We start from the raw sequence: 24235 nt of genomic DNA on the forward strand, positions 1-24235 counted from the left end.
GGTGGAAGAGTGGGCGCATAGTTCGGGCTACCGCCGGCAGGAAGCGGTGATAGAACGAAACCATCCCGGCGAATTCCTGCAGGCCCTTGACAGTGGTCGGTCGGGGGAACCGGCGGACAGCTTCGACCCTGTCCGGAAGAGGTACCACCCCTTGTGGGGTCACCCGATGGCCGAGGAAATCGATGGCCGTCACCCCAAAACGGCACTTGGACGTATTAATTGACAAACCGTACTCGCTGAGGCGTTTACACAGCTGGCGGAGGTGGGTGCAGTGCTCCTGCCTTGAGCGGCTGGCCACGAGTACGTCGTCCAAGTAAACAAAGACGAATTCTAGGCAACGGCACACACAGTCCATAAGCCGTTGGAAGGCCTGTGCGGCGTTCTTCAACCCGAACGGCATCCGTAGAAACTCGAATAGGCCGAACGGAGTGATGATGGCAGTTTTGGGGATGTCATCGGGGTGGACCGGGATTTGATTATACCCACGCACCAGGTCCACCTTGGAGAACACGGATGCTCCGGCCAGGTGGGCATTAAAGTCCTGGATGTGCAGAACCGGGTACCTGTCGGGAACGGTCGCGTCATTTAAGCGCCGATAGTCCCCGCACGGTCGCCAGCCCCCGTCCGCCTTGGGACCAAGTGGAGTGGTGACGCCCACGGGCTATCGGAGGGGCGCACGATGCCCATTGACTCCATCTGACGAAACTCCTCTCGAGCTAGACGGAGCTTGTCTGGAGCGAGACGCCGCGCTCGGGCGTGCACGGGTGGCCTGGTGGTGGGGATGTGATGCTGCACCCCGTGCTTGGGAGCGGAGGAGGAGAAGTGGGTTTCCACAATGTCCGGGAAGTCCGCCAGGATGCGCGCGTACGTCGCATCCACGGACGACAGGTGTCCGACGTTGGGGGAGACCGGCCTCAGCGTGCTGGAGTGCACCAGGCGCTGCCGCCTGACATCCACGAGCATGGAATGCGCCCGCAGGAAGTCTGCGCCCAGCAGCGGCTGGGAAACATCGGCAATGACGAACCGCCACGTGAACCAGCTGTCGCCGAAGTTAAGGGCGAGCTGGCAGACCCCGTAAGTATTGATGGGGCTACCGTTCGCCGCAGTGAGAAGGGGGCCGCGTTTGCCCGTATGGATATCGGCGGTGGAAGGAGGTAGGACGCTCACCTCTGCTCCAGTGTCCACGAGGAACCGACCCCCGGTGCGGCGATCCCGAGCGAACACGCGATGGATCTGGCCGGCCGCCGAAGGAATCACTGACGGCCGGCCCTTGCATTTCTCGGAAAGGCACAAGGTAGGCGACATTGCTTGGCATTCGGTCCCCAACGACGGTGATAATAGCACCAGCCCCCTCTGCTGGTGTCCGGTGGTGGTGCAGACTGGGATGCCCACCAGCGACCTCCGGTGGCCTCCAGCGGTATTGGAGGTGGTGCTGCTTGGGCCGACCACCAGCGAACTCTGGTGGCGTCTGGCTGAACTGTCGGCGGGCCGTGCGAGAAGGGCGTGCCGGCACCGGGGGTGCCCGATGGTGGCCGGATTTCGCCGCGGGGGTCGCCCTGAAACGGGGTCGACGGCGGCCCCAGCTTGCTGTTGGCCTTCCGACGCCGCGGAAAAGACGGCTAGGGCTTCCAGGTCCTCCCGACGGGACATCCATATCTGGTCAGCGCGCTCGCCCAGCCCCTGCGTGTCGGTGAAGGGGTCCCCAGCGAGCTGAGAACGGAGGTCGACTGGGAGCTGCCGAAGGTAGGCCTGCTTAAATAGAAAACAGGGCGGGTGGTTGCCCATAAGGGCGAGCATGTCCTCCAGAAGGGCCGACGGCCGTCGGTCCCCGAGCCCCACCTGGCTCATAACTCGAGTTGCCCTCTCGGCGTCGCTGAGGCCGAACCTCCTGATAAGGAGTGCTTTAAGGCCCGCATATTTGTCATCCGCGGGGGGGTCGTTTAGGTAGGGCTTTATTCGCCTTGCTGTCTCCTGGTCCAGGGCACCGACGACATAAAAATACTTTGTTAAGTCAACGGTTACCCCTCGCACAGCAAACTGTGCCTCTGCCTGCTGGAACCAGACCTCAGACTCTTCGGTCCACAGGGTCGGGAGTTTGAGGGAGACGGCATCGAGGTCGGCAGGACCGGGTTGCGCATTATTGCGCGACATCACTACGCGTGATGTATGTCGAGGTCACCAATATAGTGGCCTGGCGGAGGTCAGAGAAAAGGCAAGGCGCCAGGCAGTTTTAAGTAAGGTTCTTTATTAGGCTGTGAGCTCTTGCCCACAGCGTAGTCCACCTCGGGATGAGCCACGCCTCCCCATGGGCTGGCTTTTAACCCCTTACGCCTGTCCGTCACGTAACGAGGGGGCTGACCCAAGGAGTGGCCTGATCCGCCACAACCTATTAGTTTGACGTCTGTGGTGGGAAAATTAATGGAAAAGATACTTAGGGACAATATATATAATTATTTGGACAAACAAGGCCTGATTAGAAACAGTCAACATGGATTTGTGCCTGGAAGGTCATGTTTGACTAATCTTCTTGAATTTTTTGAAGAGGTTACCAGGGAAATTGATAAGGGCAAGGCTGTGGATGTTGTCTATATGGACTTCAGTAAGGCATTTGACAAGGTTCCACATGGAAGGTTGATTAAGAAGGTTAAATCGTTGGGTATTAATAGTGAGGTTGCAAGATGGATTCAACAATGGCTGAATGGGAGATACCAGAGGGTAATGGTTGACAATTGTATGTCAGGTTGGAGGCCAGTGTCTAGTGGAGTGCCCCAGGGATCTGTGTTGGGTCCACTGTTGTTTGTCATTTACATTAATGATCTGGATGATGGTGTGGCAAATTGGATTAGTAAATATGCAGATGATACTAAGATAGGTGGTGTAGTTAGTAATGAAGTAGAGTTTCAAAGTCTGCAGAGAGACGGGCCTTTTGGAAGGGTGGGCTGAAAGATGGCAGATGGAGTTTAATGCTGATAAGTGTGAGGTGTTGCATTTTGGTAGGACAAATCAAAATAGGACGTACAGGGGAAATGGTAGGGAATTGAGGAATGCAGTGGAACAGAGGGATCTGGGAATAACTGTGCATTGTTCCCTGAAGGTGGAATCTCATGTGGATAGGGTGGTGAAGAAGGCATTTGGTATGCTTGCCTTTATAAATCAGAGCATCGAGTATAGAAGTTGGGATGTAATGTTAAAATTGTACAGGGCATTGGTGAGGCCGAATCTGGAGTATGGTGTGCAGTTCTGGTCGCCAAATTATAGGAAAGATGTCGACAAAATGGAGAGGGTACAGAGGAGATTTACTAGAATGTTGCCTGGGTTTCAGCACTTGAGCTACAGAGAGGTTGAACAGGTTGGGTCTTTATTCTTTGGAGCGTAGAAGGTTGAGGGGGGACTTGATAGGGGTTTTTAAAATTTTGAGAGGGACGGACAGAGTTGACGTGGGTAGGCTTTTCCCTTTGAGAGTGGGGAAGATTCCAACAAGGGGACTTAGCTTCAGAATTGAGGGACAAAAGTTTAGGGGTAACATGAGGGGTAACTTCTTTACTCAGAGGGTGGTGACTGTATGGAATGGGCTTCCGGTGGAAGTGGTGGAGGCTGGCTCGATTTTATTATTTAAGAGTAAATTGGATAGGTATATGGATAAGAGGGGATTAGAGGGTTATGGTCTGAGTGCAGGTAGATGAGACTAGGTCAGGGAGAGTGGTCGGCGTGGACTGGAAGGGCCGAACGGGCCTGTTTCCGTGCTGTAGTTGTTATATGGTTATATGATGTTGAGTTGGATGTTCTCATGCACCCGAGGCCTCATTCTTGATGGAGATTGTGATTTATCCAAAGAATGTCAGCAATTTATGCAGTGTGTCCACTATTGGGAACACACTGAAGCCAATGTGCACTTAAAGTGGACGATGTGTGGATTTTTGTTCAGATGCTAATCTGGTGGTAATCTTGGTTCTGGATAGTAAAGATATGTATGAATATCGTCATACAAGGTCCTATCCAGGCAAGTGGAGAATATTCAACTATATTTCTGATGTGCCTTGAGGGTGGAGAATCTGAAAGTCAGCCACTGACATCTTGCGTAACCTGGTAACCATAACGTTCAGGTAGATGATAAAATTAAGTTAAATGTGGAGGTTTCAGCAATGGTAATGTTATTATTCTGGTCAAGATAAATCTTAAAATTAATTTTCTTGTTTACTAGGTCTACTTGCAAGTAACAAATTTTCAACCGTTAAGTCTTTATGGATTCATTTTTTGTGCTTCAAACACAGGCAGCAGTAATGTAGAGAGTGACAAAGTCAATACAGAGAGTGACAAAGTCAATACAGGAGAGTGACAAAGTCAATACAGAGAGTGACAAAGTCAATACAGAGAGTGACAAAGTCAATACAGAAACAAGTGTTCTGAACCTAAAGAAAGGTAACTTTGAGGGTATGAGGCGTGAATTGTCCAAGATAGACTGGCGATTGATGCTGAAAGGGTTGACGGTGGACATGCAATGGAAGGCATTTAACGGTCGCATGGATGAACTACAACAAGTGTTCATCCCAGTTTGGCATCCGTGGCTAACAAGCGAAATCAAGGATAGTATTAAAACAAAAGATGAAGCATACAGATTAGCCAGAAAAAGTAGCATACCAGAGGACTGGGAGAAATTCAGAGTCCAGCAGAGGAGGACAAAGGGCTTAATTAGGAAAGGGAAAATAGATTATAAGGGAAAACTGGCAAGGAACATAAAAACTGACTGCAAAAGCTTTTATAGATATGTGAAGAGAGAAAGATTAGTTAAGACAAATGTAGGTCCCTTGCAGTCGGAAACAGGTGAATTGATCATAGGGAACAAGGAGATGGCAGACCAATTGAACAAATACTTTGGTTCTGTCTTCACTAAGGAAGCCATAAACCGTCTGCCGGAAATAGCGGGGGACCGGGGGTCTAATGAGATGGAGGAACTGAGGGAATCCAGGTTAGTCGGGAAGTGGTATTAGGTAAATTAAATGGATTAAAGGCAGATAAATCCCCAGGGCCAGATAGGCTGCATCCCAGAGTGCTTAAGGAAGTAGCCTCAGAAATAGTGGATGCATTAGTGATAATTTTTCAAAACTCCTTAGATTCTGGAGTAGTTCCTGAGGACTGGAGGGTAGCTAATGTAACCCCACTTTTTAAAAAGGGAGGGAGAGAGAAAACAGGGAATTATAGACCAGTTAGCCTAACATCGGACGTGGGGAAAATGCTAGAGTCAGTTATTAAATATGTGATAGCATCACATTTGGAAAGTGGTGACATCATCGGACAAAGTCAGCATGGATTTACAAAAGGCAAATCATGTCTGACGAATCTTATAGAATTTTTCGAGGATGTAACTAGTAGAGTGGATAAGGGAGAACCAGTCGATGTGTTATATCTGGACTATCAGAAGGCCTTCGACAAGGTCCCACATAGGAGATTGGTGTACAAACTTAAAGCACACGGTATTGAGGGTTCAGTGTTGAGGTGGATAGAAAATTGGTTGGTGGACAGGAAGCAAAGAGTAGGAATAAACGGGTCCTTTTCGGAATGGCAGGCAGTGACTAGTGGGGTACCGCAAGGCTCAGTGCTGGAACCCCAGTTATTTACAGTGTACATTAATGATTTGGACGAGGGAATTGAATGCAACATCTCTAAGTTTGCGGATGACACGAAGCTGGGTGGCAGTGTTAGCTGCGAGGAGGATGCTAGGAGGCTGCAGAGTGACTTGGATAGATTAGGCGAGTGGGCAAATGCATGGCAGATGCAATATAATGTGGATAAATGTGAGGTTATCCACTTTGGCGGCAAGAACAGGAAAGCAGAGTATTACCTGAATGGTGAACGATTAGGAGAAGGGGAGATGCAACGTGACCTGGGTGTCATGGTGCACCAGTCATTGAAAGCAAGCGTGCAGGTGCAGCAGGCAGTGAAGAAAGCGAATGGTATGTTGGCATTCATAGCAAGAGGATTTGAGTTTAGGAGCAGGGAGGTTCAACTGCAGTTGTACAGGGCCTTGGTGAGACCGCACCTGGAGTATTGTGTGCAGTTTTGGTCTCCTACTCTGAGGAAAGACGTTCTTGCCTTAGAGGGAGTACAGAGAAGGTTCACCAGATTGATCCCTGGGATGGCGGAACTTTCATATGAAGAAAGACTGGATAGACTAGGCTTGTACTCGCTGGAATTTAGAAGACTGAGGGGGGATCTTATAGAAACATATAAAATTCTTAAGGGGTTGGAGAGGCTAGATGCGGGAATGTTCCCGATGTTGGGGAAGTCCAGAACCAGGGGTCACAGCTTAAGGATAAGGGAGAAGTCTTTTAGGACCGAGATGAGAAAACATTTCTTCACACAGAGTGGTGAGTCTGTGGAATTCTCTGCCACAGAAGGTAGTTGAGGCCAGTTCATTGGCTATATTTAAGAGGGAGTTAGATGTGGCCCTTTTTGCTAAAGGGATCAGGGGGTATGGAGAGAAGGCAGGTACAGGTTACTGAGCTGGATGATCAGCCATGATCATATTGAATGGCGGTGCAGGCTCGAAGGGCCGAATGGCCTACTCCTGCACCTATTTATTTCATATTTTTCATATTTCATATTTCAGATACAGCGCGGAAACAGGCCTTTTCGGCCCACCAAGTCCGTGCCGCCCAGCGATCCCCGCACATTAACACTATCCTACACATACTAGGGACAATTTTTACATTTACCCAGTCAATTAACCTACATACCTAATTTCTATGTTTCTGAACAAGAATCTTCTGTCGCTCTCCAATCTCTCATAAACCTAGCAGAGAATAAAATCTTGAGGTTGATTGAGAATAATGATAAAGAACTGCTAGTTTCAACTAGTGCACATCTTATTTAATAGTATAATATTTGCACTTTATTGTTGCTATAGCTTGACTTTATCTCAGTGTGTTTGAACTGTTTTTGATTAGCAGCAGTTTGCAATCAAGTTCAGTTGAAATCCTACATAGACTTAAAAATTCTGTCCCTCCTCTTGCTTCATAATTAATGATGAAATTACTTGTTTGGAAATGGAAGAGCCAGCAGCAAACAGTTTTTCAGATAAAGCTATCTTCAGGGCTCAGCACACTGACTAATGACAATGAATAATTATCTCGTCCAAATGTATCAAGCCTCTGTGATTAAGCTTCAGAGTATGAAATTCTTTATCAGCGCCAGTTTAATTATATTCAAAGACAAAACACAGAGAAAAAACATTTTGCAAATAAAAATTTTTAGCCACAACCTCCACCCATCTGCAAATACAGAACAAGTTGGGGTTTGTGAAATGAAGGGAATATCCATGTCATTGTTTAAAAATAAACTTTGCTTTGTTGCTTAGAGTAAAGCTGATCATTAGTGATAATTGCTTTCCACAATCTAAAATTCCAAATTTTGCATGAACTTATCTAAATTAACAATTTGGATGCGATGGTAGGTGGCATGGTTGGTAATTTTGCTGATGACACTAAAATTAATGGTATAGTGGAACACGAAGGTTATCTGCAGTTACACTAGAATCTTGATTAACTGGGCCAATGAGCTGAGGAATGGCAGATGGCGTTTAATTCAAATAAATGTGACCTGTTACATTTTGGTAAGACAATTCAGAACAGAACTTGTATGAAATTGTAGTGCCTTGGGTAGTATGGTAGAATGGACAGATCTTGGGGTGCAGCTACATAGTTTCATGAAAATAGCAACACAGATAGACAGGGTGGTGAAGGTGTTTGGCACGCTTGCCTTCATCAGTCAGCGCATTCAGTATAGGGGTTCGAACATCATGTTCCAGCTGCACAAGATGTTGGTAAGGTCACATTTGGAGTACTATGTACAGTTCGGGTCACCCTGCAAAAGGATGTCATTAAACAGCAAACAAAAAATTTCCAAAGATGTTGCTAGGTCTCAGAGATTTGAATTATGTGAGGCTGGGTAGTCTTGGTCTTTTTTTTCCCGGAGCATTTCCCGGCGGGGGCTTCAATGTCGGGAGCCCCGACCGCCCCGACGTGCAGCGGTGGCGTCTTCGCCCGCCCCGGATCGCGCGGCTTGGGTCGGCCCGCTGTGGACCTTTCACCGGCCGGCGCCGCCTGGAACGTGGCAACTTCAACAGCCTGACCGCGGGAGAAGACGGCAGGGGAAGAGAAAAGACATTCTGGCCTTCCATCACAGTGAGGAGGTGACTGGAGGAGCTCACTGTGATGGATGTTTCTTTTTGTTTGGTGTTGGTTTATGATTGTGTGTGTTATTGCTTATTTTTATTGCTCTTATTGTTGGACTATGGGTAATCTTTCATTTCACTGCACATTTATGTGTATGTGACAAATAAAATTGACTATTGACTATAAAATCACGAGAGGCTCAGATGAGATGAATAGACACAGTCTTTTCCCTCCCCAAAGTAGGGGAGTCTAAAACCCAAAGGGTTCAGGACAGCATAAATGCACTTGTTAATTCAATAATTCATATTCCAACACAAGAACTTTTTTCCAAAACCAGTCGTTGATTTTTCACTATGTTTCAATCATTCAACCAACAGTCAGTAACCAAAACTAAGATTTCAGTTCACGTGACTCAAACTCTTCATTCAACTCACAGCCAATCAAATAACATCCACAATTATCCCCACCTATTCCCAGTTATAAGATCATAGTTTACTGTGCTTCTCACAGCCAATCAGAAAGAGTAAAGTGATAATGTTAATTCACAAATTTAATATATTCCTTCTTAAAGCTGTTTGTATACATTAAAGGAAATCAAACACATCTATTTGTAAAACTTCTCATTAGTAGTTCCCATGTCAAAATGCTAGAGGATTAATTTGCCCAATAGGTACACAGGAAAGAATGCGTAGATTTGTGTTTATATCAAGCATTCAACGCTATAAGCAGCTCTGTACATACGAATGATTCCTTACGTTGCTAATAAATATTTTAGTGTGACAATACATTTTATTTACTGATTCATTACTGATCATTCATTTGTGTCTCATTATTCTTCATCACATGTTAAATGTTTGAATTTTCAATCGACGTCAGTTACCTCAGAGATTGTAAATTTGAAAATCTGACATACTCAATGATCCAACATAAACAAGGAGCAAAGGATTGTGTCAGACTAACAAGAATTGACTGTACATGGATAAGAAAGGTTTGGAGGGAGATGGGCTGGGCATATGCAAGGGGGACAAGCTAAGTTAGGCAACTTGGTTGGCATGGACGAGTTTGACCGGATAGTTTCCATGTTGTATAGTTCTATGACTTTTGACTGCAAACCCATAATCAATACGTAATTATATCGAGACGGTTCGAGCCCTTTTAATGCAGAACTCTTAGTAATTGAAAAACCAGCAAACCACCACAGGGGGGGGCTAGATTTCAATGCTGGTGGCAGTAAAAGTACAATGTAGAAAGAAATCTTCTTTCGACTGTTGTTACAAAACACTACGATTTAAAATCATTTCGCTTTAAGAATCATTCAGACAACAATTAACCGCGAGCAAAAAAGATGCATATAACAAACACAAAAGTAGTGTTGCCAGAAAATGAATTCTCTGCTCAATAATTTGGTTATTTGTATGTCATTTGGTGATGGTAGAGGAGAGTTACTTTAATGTAATGTTAAATGCTCCAATTAAAAAATATCCATCAATTCATTACCTTGTTCCTCCTCCATCAATAGACAAGATTCTTATACCGCGGCCTTTAATAGGATCGGAATATCCAATTAAAGCCAGAGTCTCTCTGACTGCACTCTGAAGGGTTTCATCATTTGCCTGCCTCAGGCGTAACAAGCAAGGAATTAGCTTCTCCTGTTTGAAACAAAACATAATTTATTTTTTTAAAGCATTTAAAATATTCTTCACAGGAACTGTAATGTGTTTAATGGAATAAAAGTTATTTTCAGCTTGCTTTTAGACAAAATATTTCATGAAACTTTGATGAAAATATTCAATGGAAAGACAGCAATGATATTTTATGCAAAGCCCTCAAGTGAATATTTAAATACTCCTAAATATTCTGCAAAGTGCAACAGCAGTACCTCATGACAACCACTTTATGTTGCAAAAGAGTACAACATTTTTGCTGAAATTACAGACTTAAATTAGCTTCTTAATTTTTGACTGTGGCCCTATTTTAAATATGGCAATAAAAGTCGGCACAGTGGCGCAGCAGTCAAGTTTCTGCCTCTTCAGCGCCAGGGACCCGGGTTCGATCCCGACTACAGGTGCTGTCTGTACGGAGCTTGTACATTTTCCCTGTGATCGCATGGGTTTACTCCGGTTATTCTGGTTTCCGCCCACAGTCCAAAGACGTGCAGGTTTGTAGGTTAATTGGCTTCGGTAAAAGTAAATTGTCCCTAGTGTGTCAGATCGTGCTAGTGTTCGAGGCGATCGGTGGTTGGCGCAGATTTGGTGGGCCGAATGGCCCTTTTCCACGCTGTCTCTGAAGTCAATACTCTAACTCCTACATCTCATTTAAATTCTACCTTCAGACTTCCCACTTGCTCCAAATGGGAAGCTAGCAAAAAGGATTTACATCAGGTAATAACTCTTCTAATTTGAAAACTGTGCATCAGCTCAGTTCATTCGTTCAAGATCAATAAAACTGCCCATCTCAGTTACAAGTTTGTACAGCATACAGCAATTACAATACCGATTAATTAACTTTGTCCCCTCAGATCCATAACTATCAGCAAAGTCAAGTCAGCTTAATTTCCACGGTGTAAAGACCTTGATTAGTACATTTCTTTTACCCTAAAGGAAAAAAAAATCTTTGCATTATCGAATTGTACAGCACAGAAACAGATCCTTCAGATCACCAAGTCAACACTGACCATCAAGCACCATTGCATTGATCCCATTTCATTCTCTCCTCATAACGATCAAAACCAGATTCCATGACTTACCTATGGAATTGGGGCAATTTACACTGGTCACGTAACCTATCAATCTGCACTTTGGGATCTAGGATGAAGTCAGAGCATATGGTCACAGGAAGAACATGTAAACTCCACACAGATAGTACTGTTGATCAGGAATGAACACAGGTCGCTGGAGCTGCGATACAGCAGCTATGTTGGCAGCATGACTGTGACTCCCAAAATTGCTGTTTATTGAATTTAATTTCCCCAACCTCCCTGGGTGAGTTTTGAACTGACCTCAAGAGTATGAGTCACTAGGAGTCTACCACAACACTCTACTTTATTTTACCATATCTTACAATAACACCAGGCCATTTAATTTGTGTGAGAATGTAGCATATCCTGGGTAGATTATGGTGCAAAAGACACAGGGAAGAACCCGTACTCAAGCCATTGTGCGAAACGCATCTCCTATGCTTCTCGTCTCATTTCATCACCTCACATTATTCAGACAACCACAACAGTGTCAGAACGTACAGCCAAAAGGATTTGGTACTGAACATTATGTAGCTCAAATGTTTTAAGGCTCAGTTCTGGAATGCCAAAATCTAAAATGTTGTATCATTGCGCATTTTCAGTTTAATTGAGCAAAAAGTCCATAACCATGCACTGATCACAGTTGGAACAACAATTATAAATCAAGGAATGCACATTGTGAAGAATGACATATTCTATCAGGAAAATTCCTACTTTAGGTAATCTGAGGAGTTACCCGATATTATCTGTATCCTCACCCTCACAATGTCACTCTAGTTTTAAATAAAATTTCATCAACATGATACCCAATGCAGAAACCAACATTTAGACCTGCTTGCAATTCTATATCTAACCACCAAGGGGCACTGTGGAGCAATAGGTAAAACTATTGCAGAGCTGACAAATCCCAAGCAGTCGATGACCCACGTCCCAGAGTTTGGAGCGGTAACTATGGAGTGGGTGTACTCTGCAGATCACGCAAATTCTACAGATTCTAGAATTGTTCCTGAGGATTGCAGGGTAGCAAATATAAACCCACTATTAAAAAAAAGGGAAAACAAAACAACCAGTAGTAGTAGTAGTATAGAAAATGCAGAAATTTACGATGAAAGATTTTGAAATGGAGAAAATTATAATAGGATAGAACAGAGTCAGCATGGCTTTATGAAAGAAATATCATGGTTGTCTCATTTGCTGATTTCTCTGTTGATGTGATTGGTAGTATAGATAATCGGGGACCAGTGCTTGTGATGTATTTTAATTTTCGGACAGTCCCACAGATAAGGTTAGAGCATGTACATTTATGGACATCACACTAAAATGCTGTGATGTTTGAACCTGAGAGATCTTCAGTTAAACTATAATGAAATTAGATACATTTTGTTTTCTCTCTCAAATAATCTATTCCTCCTCAGTCAAACATCCAACCTATTATGTGCAGGAAGGAGCTGCAGATGCCGGTTTAAACCGAAGATAGACACAAAAAGCTGGAGTAACTCAGTTGTTCAGGCAGTATCTCTGGAGAGAAGGAATGGGTGACGTTTTGGGTCAAGATCCTTCTTCAGTCTGAAGAAAGGTCTCAACCCGAAATGTCACCCATCCAACCTGTCATTTTCAACAGCCTTCCAAGTAGCACAATTTTAATTTCAATCTAATTACCATGTTGTTTTTACACTTTATGCCTGTCAGCAAGTCCTGCTTGAAAGTCCAGTCAGAGAGTTGTAAATTTGTGGAATTCACTGCCTCAGAAGGCAGTGGTGGCCAATTCTCTGAATGCATTCACAAGAGAGCTAGATAGAGCTCTTAAGGATAGCGGAGTCAGAGGGTATGGGGAGAAGGCAGGAACGGGGTACTGATTGAGATTGATCAGCCATGATCACATTGAATGGTGGTGCTGGCTCGAAGGGCCGAATGGCCTACTCCTGCACCTATTGTCTATTGAAACGCAAATGCACAAAAATTAGCAGCAGCTACTCACCTGTACTACCCTGAGCCGCCACTAGTTTTAGTTTTTTCGTATTAGAGATACAGCGCTGAAACAGGTCCTTTGGCCCATCATGTCTGCACCGATCAGCGATCCCTGCACAGTAACACTATCTTACACACACTAGGGACAATTTAAAATTATACCAAGCCAATTAACCTACAAATCGATACGTCTTTGGTGTGTGGGAGGAAGCTGGAGATCTCAGAGAAAACCCATGCAGGTCATGGGGAGAACGTACAAACTCTGCACAGACAAGCACTTGTAGTCAGGATAAAACCTGGGTCTCTGGCGCTATAAGGCAGTGACTCTACTGCTGAGCCACTGTGCCACTCCTAGTCCAGGTTTACTATAGATAATGCACCGATATTGTAGCCATTCACTAATGCTTATACCAGCCATAGCTGGCACATATAGCACAACATTATTCTTTTCAATAGGTCCCCAGTATTTGCTAAACAGGTCATTCAATGTGTAGAAAGGAACTGCAGATGCTGGTTTAAACCGAAGATTGACACAACCGAAAGCTGGAGTAACTCAGCGGGACAGGCAGCATCTGTGGAGAGAAGGAATGGGTGACGTTTCGGGTCGAGATGTCTGAAGAAGGGTTTCGACCCAAAAAGTCACCCATTCATTCTCTCCGGGGTAATTCAATGTAACCTTTTCTTCATATTTTAATTATTATCAATATTGGTAATGAATTTACATGGTCTAGCCACTACTCACAGACCCCGATTTGTCACAGAAAACCTGCAGGACATTGGAAGCCATGCAACATGGGAGGTGAAGGGGAGGCACTGGCCAGATCTCGCCCATTATACGGTCTCGACATCCCAAGTGCAGTGCTAAAGGAAAACAACTTGCAATTGTTTTGCTTCAAGTTCGAACCAGGACTATTGTCCAGTGGAATAGAGCAACAAGGCTGGTGGTGGGGGAATGGCGTGGTAGTCAAAACACAGTGCACGTTTCAACCGATTCATTCCAAAATAAAATAGGTACCTCCCTCATTTACCTTGACAGCTACTGCCCTGGTGTCAGGAAATTCTAGAAGGTGGTAATTCAGTTCCTCCACTCGATTGATGTACAGTCTGACATTTGAAGCTCGGCGTAATGCTTGCACCAAGGCTCTTGTCCTGTTATCCACACTAAACTTAGCAATGATCTAGACAAAACAAAATGATGCACCTTTAGACAAGAAAAACATTCAAATCATGTCACATTCATTCTTTTAATCTTGAACAGACACAGCTTATAATCATTGAAGAATCCTTGTTAAAAAAAATAGAAACCATATAATGGAAACTAACCAAGATAGCCGAAAATAATTTAACTAAAATCTTAACATAAAATGTATGAATTCAAGACCATTCTCGAAACGATAAGCTATATACTGTACCATCCCATTGGTAATAGGAGACACAATTTCAGGAACTCATGGAAAAGAGAGTGCATATTTACATTCTGTGGAGTAGCCCGAGCATTGATGTGAGACTCCTTACTCTTAATCCAAGACAATTATGTTAAAAAAGTTTAAGACAAATCAACCAAATCTGCAAATACATTTGACAATAGACAATAGACAATAGGTGCAGGAGTAGGCCATTCGGCCCTTCGAGCCAGCACCGCCATTCAATGTGATCATGGCTGATCATTCTCAATCAGCACCTCGTTCCTGCTTTCTCCCCATACCCCCTGACTCCGCTATCCTTAAGATATCCTAGCTCTCTCTTGAATGTATTCAGAGAATTGGCCTCCACTGCCCTCTGAGGCAGAGAATTCCACAGATTCACAACTCTCTGACTAAAAATGTTTTTCCTCATCTCTGCTCCCCCAACATTGGGAACATGTTTCCTGCCTCTAACATGTCCAACCCCTTAATAATATTCTACATTTCGATAAGATCCCCTCTCATCCTTCTAAATTCCAGTATATACAAACCTAGTCGCTCTAGTCTTTCAACATATGACAGTCCCGCCATTCCGGGAATTAACCTAGTAAACCTACGCTGCACGCCCTCAATAGCAAGAATATCCTTCCTCAAATTTGGAGACCAAAACTGCACACAGTACTCCAGGTGCAGTCTCACTAGGGCCCTGAACAACTGCAGAAGGACCTCTTTGCTCCTATACTCAACTCCTCTTGTTATGAATGCCAACATTCCATTGGCTTTCTTTACTGCCTGCTGTACCTGCATGCTTCCTTTCAGTGACTGATGCACTAAGACACCCAGATCACGTTGTACGTCCCCTTTTCCTAACTTGACACCATTCAAATAATAATCTGCCTTCCTATTCTTACCACCAAAGTGGATAACCTCACACTTATCCACATTAAACTGCATCTGCCATGCATCCGCCCACTCACACAACCTGTCCAAGTCACCCTGCAACCTCATAGCATCTTCCTCACAGTTCACACTGCCACCTAGCTTTGTATCATCGGCAAATTTGCTAATGGTACTTTTAATCCCTTCATCCAATTGATGTATATTGTAAATAGCTGCGGTCCCAACACCGAGCCTTGCGGTACCCCACTAGTCACTGCCTGCCATTCTGAAAGGGACCCATTTATCCCCACTCTTTGCTTTCTGTCTGTCAACCAACTTTCTATCCATGTCAGTCCCCTACCTCCAATACCATGTGCTCTAATTTTGCCCACCAATCTCCTATTTGATATCCAATTTGATATTATAACCGTTTAAGATATAATCTAGGACATATTAGCCAGGACATGCAAGTGGGTAACCAAATAACAGAAATGTATATATGTTCGGAAAATAAGCAAGCATCATCTAGGACGATTGTTCAGTTCATTACACAAATTAAGTAAAAAGGACAATCAGTAGAGTTACATCGCTTTATACACAAAATGCTGGAGTAACTCAGCAGGTCAGGCAGCATCTCAGGAGAGAAGGAATGGGTGACGTTTCGGGTCGAGACCCTTCTTCAGACTGATGTGAGGGGGGCGGGACAAAGGAAGGATATAGGTGGAGACAGGAAGAGAGTGGGAGATCTGGGAAGGGGGAGGGGAAGAGAGGGACAGGGGAACTATCTAAAGTTGGAGAAGTCAATGTTCATACCACTGGGCTACAAGCTGCCCAGGCGAAATATGAGGTGCTGTTCCTCCAAATTCCGGTGGGCCTCACTATGGCACTGGAGGAGGCCCATGACAGAAAGGTCAGACTGGGAATGGGAGGGGGAGTTGAAGTACTCAGCCACCGGGAGATCAGATTGGTTAAGGAAGACTGAGCGAAGGTGTTGAGCGAAGCTCAAATCTCCCACTGTCTTCCTGTCCCAGATCTCCCACTGTCTTCCTGTCTCCACCTATATCCTTCCTTTGTCCCGCCCCCTTGACATCAGTCTGAAGAAGGGTCTCGACCAGAAACGTCACCCATTCCTTCTCTCCTGAGATGCTGCCTGACCTGCTGAGTTACTCCAGCATTTTGTGAATAAATATCTTCGATTTGTACCAGCATCTGCAGTTATTTTCTTAGATCGCTTTATATACCATACATTAAAAAATCAAAACTATGGAGGGGTTCGAAGCATATTGAGGAAAAGGACAGCTTTATGAGGCTTAATTATGTGTACCCTATAATCTCAATTACAGTGCTCTCCATAATGTTTGGGACGTAGACCCATCATTTATTTATTTGCCTCTGTACTCCACAATTTGAGATTTGTAATAGGAAAAAAATCACATGTGGTTAAAGTGCACATTGTCAGATTTTCATAAAGGCCATTTTTATACATTTGGTTTCACTATGTAGAAATTACAGCAGTGTATATACATAGTCCCCCCATTTCAGGGCACCATAATGTTTGGGACACATGGCTTCACAGGTGTTTGTAATTGCTCAGGTGCGTTTAATTGCCTCCTTAATATAGGCATAAGAGAGCTCTCAGCACCTTAGTCTTTCCTCCCATCTTCCCATCACCTTTGGAAACTTTTATTGCTGTTTATCAAAAAGAGGACCAAAGTTGTGCCAATGAATGTCAACGAAGGCATTATGAGACTGAGAAACACGAATGAAACTGTTTTAGAGACATCAGCCAAACCTTAGGCTTACCAAAATCAACTATTTGGAACATCATTGAGAAAGGGAGCACTGGTGAGCATACTAATCGCAAAGGGACTGGCAGGCCATGGAAGACCTCCACAGCTGATGACAGAAGAATTCTCTCTATAATAAAGAAAAATCCCCAAACACCTGTCTGACAGATCAGAAACACTCTTCAGGAGTCAAGTGTGGATTTGTCAATGACCACTGTCCGTAGAAGACTTCATGAACAGAAATACAGAGGCTACACTGCAAGATGCAAACCACTGGTTAGCCGCAAAAATAGGATGGCCAGGTTACAGTTTGCCAAGAAGTACTTGAAAGAGCAACCACAGTTCTGGAAAAAGGTCTTGTGGACAGATGAGATGAAGATTAACTTATATCAGAGTGATGGCAAGAGCAAAGTATGGAAGAGAGAAGGAACTGCCCAAGATCCAAAGCATACCACCTCATCTGTGAAACACGGTGGTGGGGGTGTTATGGCCTGGGCATGTATGGCAGCTGAAGGTACTGGCTCACTTATCATCATTGATGATACAACTGCTGATGTTAGTAGCATAATGAATTCTGAAGTGCATAGACACATCCTATCTGCTCAAGTTCAAACAAATGCATCAAAACTCATTGGCCGGAGGTTCATTCTACACCAAGACAACGATCCCAAACATATTGCTAAAGCAACAAAGGAGTTTTTCAAAACTAAAAAATGGTCAATTTTTGATTGGCCAAGTCAATCACCTGATCTGAACCCAATTGGGCATGTCTTTTATATGCTGAAGAGACAGCCCCCAAAACAAGAATAATAATAATAATAATAATAATGCATTACATTTATATAGCGCTTTTCTAAACACTCAAAGACGCTTTACAAGGTTTACTAAAACATAAAAGAAAATAAATAGATAAATAAGTAACCGAACAGAAAAGGAAAAATAAGGTGAGGTGACGGTCAGTGATTGAAGGCAGTGCTGAACAGGTGAGACTTCAGTGATGTTTTGAATGTGGTGAGTGAGGAGGAGTCTCTGACGGTTTGGGGTAGTGAGTTCCAGAGTGTGGGAGCAGCGATGAAGAAAGCCCTGTCCCCCCAGGATCTGAGTTTGGTCCGGATGGGGGGGGGGACAGGAGGTTAGCAGCAGCAGAGCGGGGGTTACGGGTTGGAGTGTGTCTGTGGAGGAGGTCAGTCAGGTAGGATGGGGCCAGGTTATGGAGGGCTTTGTAGGTCATGAGGAGGATTTTGTACTGGATTCTCTGGGGGATGGGGAGCCAGTGGAGCTTGTAAAGGACGGGGGTGATATGGTCACGGATCGGGGAGTGGGTGAGTAGACGGGCAGCGGAGTTCTGGATGTGTTGGAGTTTGTTGATGATTTTTGAGGGTGAACCATAGAGGAGGCTGTTGCAGTAGTCCAGACGGGAGGTGATGAAGGCGTGGATGAGGGTTTCTGCAGCTGTGGAGGTGAGGGATGGACGGAGACGGGCGATGTTTTTGAGGTGGAAGAAGGCTGTCTTGGTGATGTGTTTGATGTGTTTGTCGAAGGAGAGGGTTTGATCAAAGATGATTCCAAGATTCCGGATGTGAGGGGAGGTGGATACTGGGAAACCATCAATATTGAGGGTGAAGTTGTGGGTGGATTTGGTGAGGGGTTTTGGTCCAATGATGATGAATAAGGTAAAGATGGCTGCAATACAGGCCTGGCAGAGCATCACCAGAGAAGACACCCAGAAACTGGTGATGTCCATGAATCGCAGACTTCAAGCAGTCATTGCATGCAAAGAATATGCAACAAAATACCAAACATGACTACTTTCATTTACATGACATTGCTATGTCCCAAACATGATGGTGCCCTGAAATGGGGGGACTATGTATAAACACTGCTGTAGTTTCTACATGGTGAAACCAAAATGTATAAAAATGGCCTTTATTAAAATCTGGCAATGTGCACTTTAACCACTTGATTTTTTAAAATTACAAATCTCAAATTGTGGAGTACAGAGGCAAATAAATAAATGATGGGCCTCTGTCCCAAACATTATAGAGGGCACTGTGCCTCTGGAAAAGACAAGCACTGTTCTCTCTCAGAGTACCTATCAAATTTGCATCAATAATGGGTCCAAAAAAATACAATGCTGCTGAGGCAATTTAGAGAAGTATACAGATATAAAAGTAAGAGAAGTACAGAAGCTCAGAGGGACCTTGAATCTCCTTAAATACCAAACAGGGTATTTAACTCCCCCTCCAATTCCCAATCAGACCTCTCTGTTCTAGGCCTCCTCCATTGTTAGAGTGAGGCCCAGCTCAAATTGGAGGAACAGCACCTCATATTTCGCTTGGGTAGTTTACACCCCAGCGGTATGAACATTGACTTCTCTAACTTCAGATAGCCCCTGCTTTCTCTCTCCATCCCCTTTTCTAGTTCTTCTACTAGTCTGACCGTCTCTGGCTACATTCTATCTTTGTCCCGCCCCCTCATCTGCAGTTCTTTCTTACACGTGGATAAAGAGTCAGATCGTTACTGATGACTCATCAATCGATCTGGCTCAATTGCCCTCTGGCAGTCTTGGAGATCATTGGAGTTAAATAAACGAGTTACGTTCCTTCAAAAAGTGATTGGACATTGCAAGTGCAACAGCCTAAACATGTAAACAGTTGGACAGGTTTGTGGATAGGAATGTACCATGAATAGGAAAGGTTTAGAGGGATATGGGCCAAACATAGGCGAATGGGACTAGCGTTGATTGGGCACCTTGGTCTGTACGGACGTGATGGGCAGAGGTGCCCATTTCCGTGCTGTATGACTCTATGTTTACTATTTTAGAGTCAAATATATGCTTTTACGTATCAGATACCAAACTTCAAGGTAACTTTAAAAATATACAATATGTCGCTAAGTTATGATTCTAGAAATAATTAAAATCTTGTTAGACTAATTATATTTGTTAGAAGTTATTATAAAAAGGAGGGCACGAGAAATGAAATTGTATAGACAGAAGGTGTAGTTAGAAAGGAAAAAAATACTCTGCTCAATTTGATTAAGAGAAATAAATTGCACTTATTAAGCATATCAACTTTAGAACATTACCTTTTCTCGCTGAAGAGCCAAATATTTGACTTTATCATCTGCAGGCTTGGCTTCTTTGGCATCAGCTCGCTCGTCATCTTTCATTGTGCTTTCACTCTTCAGCTTTTTTTTCTTGATTTCAGCAACGTCTTTCATTTCAGGCCGCAACTTGGGAACCAAACTACCAATGCAGGTATCCACGAATGCTTGAACACTATTTGTAGGGTATGAGAGCAAGCTAGCAAAACTCTTCTTTGTAGATGCAGTTGAAGAAGGCACATCATCTGCAGCAGTGTGTTCGTTGCAAATATTTAAACCATCGATTCCTCCATCATCTACTTCGTTCACTTTTGATTCAGAAGTTGCTGTCCATATGGGATTCTTCTTAGACCAACCTTTTTGGTCAAACAATGATAATTTACTCTCCTTTGCTGTACCTATTTTCTCCCCACTTCCAAAATAACTGTTGATATGATTTGCCACATAATTGTACGTTTCACCGAAATTTGTTGTGATGTAGCTGATATGGAAGAGATTTGATTTTTCATCTCTCTCTCTATTAATTGCACTATTACTAGATAATTTCTTGTTAGAATTGTCTTCAAGTTCTGAACCAACAGGGGTGTTGGAAGCTGAATGGATGGTATCCTCTGTGATTTGGTTCAGATCCTTCACTGTGTTCGACTTCGTAGTGGTTAGTTTCTCTGAGCTTTCATGTGGCGCTCCAATCTCAGTTTCCGAATGTTTCACTGAAATACTTAGAGTGGGCCTCAACCGTACAAGTTTCCCAATGAGCTCGGTGTGCGTGGTACTGACAGCTTTTGACACAGAGTCTAAAGTGCTCTTAATGCGCGACATGCGATGCCTCAAGGGTGTTGTTCCCTCTGGAGGGGAGGTAGTTTAACGTAAAATGCAATTGTACAAAATAAATGTGATTTTTCAAGTAATGTTAATCACCAATATGTTCCAGCTCTCTTCTGATCCATTTGCAGTGAGCAAGTCGGAAGATTTCTTGGGTCTTATTACTGGACGGTGGACTAGTTAGAAAGTGGTCTAGAATAACAATGTACTTGCAAAGCAATTCTCATAGGCAGAATCCTCTAAGGTGACATGTTCATCATAATTTATCGATACAGATGTTACAAATATCAAACACACAGATGCAGGGGGGCTGCAGTACTTTCCCCGACTCCACTTTGATCCTTTGTTCTGCACATCACCTGGTCTCCCGATGCGTTTCTGAGAAACAAAACAAAAACAGCCATGGATTATTATTTATTTACAAAACAGCAAGGCTGCTCTCAATAGAATACAACAAAGTGTAAGTTTGCTTTGTAATTGGAAGCTTAAGTTATCAAAAAGAGGATTGATCAAATTCTAGAAGACATGTCATTTCAAATATAACCAATCAGTAACAACAGCAAATTATTTAATAGCTAGAAATATTACAAAATAAAGTTCCCCCTTCCCCACACCATTCCCATCTCTAAAATTGAAGGGGTCCCAGATGGGCTATGACTAATCACAGGGCACTCCCAGTAAATGTTCCTAAACTGTTACCCATCACAAGTGATCCTACAAATTGAGGATACCTGACCACAATAGAGATAACAACCAGCCTGATATCAACCCATATACATTCAAAAGATGAACTATAGGATTAGGTACAGCAGCACTATCTGACTTAGCTTTGTCTGACCTGCACATAAAGGAAACCCAATTCTAGTAGTCAACTGTTCAACGCAGTAACAAATTAATCTTTGCTGAATATCTCACAGGTTATCCGATCATGCATTTAACCACCAAGCCATTGATGAGAAATAGCAGGAAATCTGAATCTATATTTTGGATCATTTTATTACCTGAACATGCTTTGCTATCATAAATTAAAAAATCAGTGGACTGCGAAGGTAAAGTTCAATTGGTTAATAAATGGCAAACACTGACATTTCATGAGATTAATCTTAAATCTACTTCAGTCTTCAATGAAATTGAAACTGGAAGTCATTTCACAATTACACACAGATTTTCAATGTCTCTGATGTTTACAGAAGAGCAAGAAGTGATTTTTGAATATGAATGAAAAGGTAAAAACTGTAGACGAATGCAACTATATTATATAATTACAGATTCAAGTGAATATTGCAAGTGTGTTGGCGCCGTCAGCGATGGCAGCCTCGCCATCGGTCTGTGTCTTTTTGTCTTTCTTGTTATTTTTAGTGTGTTTTTAAAATTATGTGTTAATGTTCTCTGGTTTGTTTTATGTGGGGGGGTGAGGGGAAACTTTTTATTCAATCCTTACCCTGCCAGAGATGCGAATGTTTTCCGGATCGTATCTCCAGCCGCTCTGCGGCCTAACATCATGGAGCAGGAGGCTTTGCTCGAGACTGACTTTGAGCCTCACCACGGGGCCGTGGACTTACCATCGGAGCCTGCGATCCCTTTCCTGGGATCGACGCTCCAACCGCAGCCTGTGGATTCCAATATCGAGGAGCTCGCAGTCTCGGGTAGAGACTGATGTCAGGAAGCTCCAAAGTAGCAAGAGGTTCGACTAGAAACGACCTGGGGTCTGATCGTCCGGAGCGGGGGAGCTGAGACCCCCCCGATGCGGGAGCTTGATCGCCCCGACGCAGAGGGCTCGCCTATGGGAGCCAAGATCGTCCCGTCAACGGAAGGCTCGAGGCCCCCAACCGTGGGAGAACAAAGAAGGGAAGAGATTAAACTTTTTTTTTTTCTGCCTTCCATCACAATGAGGATTGTGGGGGTCACTGTGGTGGATGTTTATGTTAAAATTTATTTTGTGTGTCTTGTTGCTTTTTATTGGTATGGCTGTATGGCAAATCAAATTCCTCGTATGTTGCAAAACATACTTAGCTAATAAAGTATGATTTATGATTATGATTAATTAATGTCAGAAATGGAAATAAATAGCCATATTCAAATAGATATTACAGACACAATTGCAAAGTCACTGCGATTGGGAATGAAATAATCCAGGATATTTAACTTTTCGAAGGGATAGGCACAATGAAGAAAGAAACCAGGCAGCCCGGATAATAAAGGATAGGATAAAGAAACTGGAGATAAAGGACACAACCTCAGAAAATAAAATGACATAAAAGTGCCACAATCCGACTGGGTGGTGCTAAAAACAGCTTATGGACAGATAATATTGTGGGTAGTTACCTAGGTCATAGTCCAAGCAAAATTAGAGGTGCATCTAACAAGAGTAATATCATAACCACAGGAGACTTTAATCTAAATATAGGATACAAGAATTATCTGATCAACAGTTGTAGGTGTGGCTGTAGAACGACAAAGTTAAGGTTCTACTATGGATTTACTTCAAAAAGAGTGAATAACATGAATAACTATACTCAGTATGTCTGGGGAATTAATCAAAAATAGGATATGGCAGGTGAATTAAACAGATTCTTTACATCGAAGGTAGACGCAAAATGCTGGAGTAACTCAGCGGGACAGGCAGCAACTCTGGAGAGGAATGGGTGACGTTTCAGGTTGAGTCTGAACAAGGGTCTCGACCCAAAACGTCACCCATTCCTTCTCTCCAGGGTTGCTGCCTGTCCCGCTGAGTAACTGCAGCATTTTGTGTCTACTTTCGATTTAAACCAATTAAATCTGCAGTTCTTCCTACACAGATTCTTTATATTAGGCTTTATATCGAGGAGACGTAAAACTCTAGACGTAACTCTAATTCAGGAATTGAGAGGGAGAAAGGAACTCAGTAGTACTGAGCAAATTGATGGGACTGGGGGCTGAAAGGTCATCAGGTTTAGACATAGGAAGCCACAAATTGATTGTAGGTGAACAAAAATATGACAAATGAAGTACCAAACAGCAAAGGAGGTCCAGAAAATGGTTAACGAAATTAGAATTTGAGGGGGTTTGCCAAATAAGATGCCTCGATTAGGTAATATTAGCTACAGGGAGAGGTTGGACAGACTTGGATGGTTTTCTCTGGAGCACCAGAGATTGAGGGGAGACCTGATAGAAGTTTATAAAATTATGAGAGGTGTAGATAGAATAAACAGTCAGAAGCTTTTTCCCCAAGATGCAGTTGTACAGGGCCCTAGTGAGACCGCACCTGGAGTACTGTGTGCAGTTTTGGTCTCCAAATTTGAGGAAGGATATTCTTGCTATTGAGGGCGTGCAGCGTAGGTTTACTAGGTTAATTCCCGGAATGGCGGGACTATCATATGTTGA

At 43.6% G+C, this 24235-nt stretch overlaps 1 protein-coding gene across 2 annotated transcripts in view; it reads right to left on the reverse strand.

Moving 5' to 3' along the window:
- The window catches only part of pnpla8 (patatin-like phospholipase domain containing 8), a 64149-nt gene that overhangs the window by 32127 nt on the left and 7787 nt on the right, over positions 1-24235 (reverse strand). For both annotated transcript variants that reach the window (XM_078416968.1, XM_078416969.1), the window contains exons 2-4: positions 20033-21250; positions 13905-14054; positions 9669-9820 (exon numbers count right to left, since the gene is read on the reverse strand). In XM_078416968.1, the coding sequence (XP_078273094.1) occupies positions 9669-9820; positions 13905-14054; positions 20033-20869 (1139 nt within the window). In that variant the 5' untranslated portion in view covers positions 20870-21250. The remainder of the gene's footprint in view (positions 1-9668; positions 9821-13904; positions 14055-20032; positions 21251-24235) is intronic.

This window comes from Rhinoraja longicauda, chromosome 20 (genome assembly GCF_053455715.1).
Source record: "Rhinoraja longicauda isolate Sanriku21f chromosome 20, sRhiLon1.1, whole genome shotgun sequence".
Lineage (NCBI taxonomy): Eukaryota > Metazoa > Chordata > Chondrichthyes > Rajiformes > Arhynchobatidae > Rhinoraja > Rhinoraja longicauda.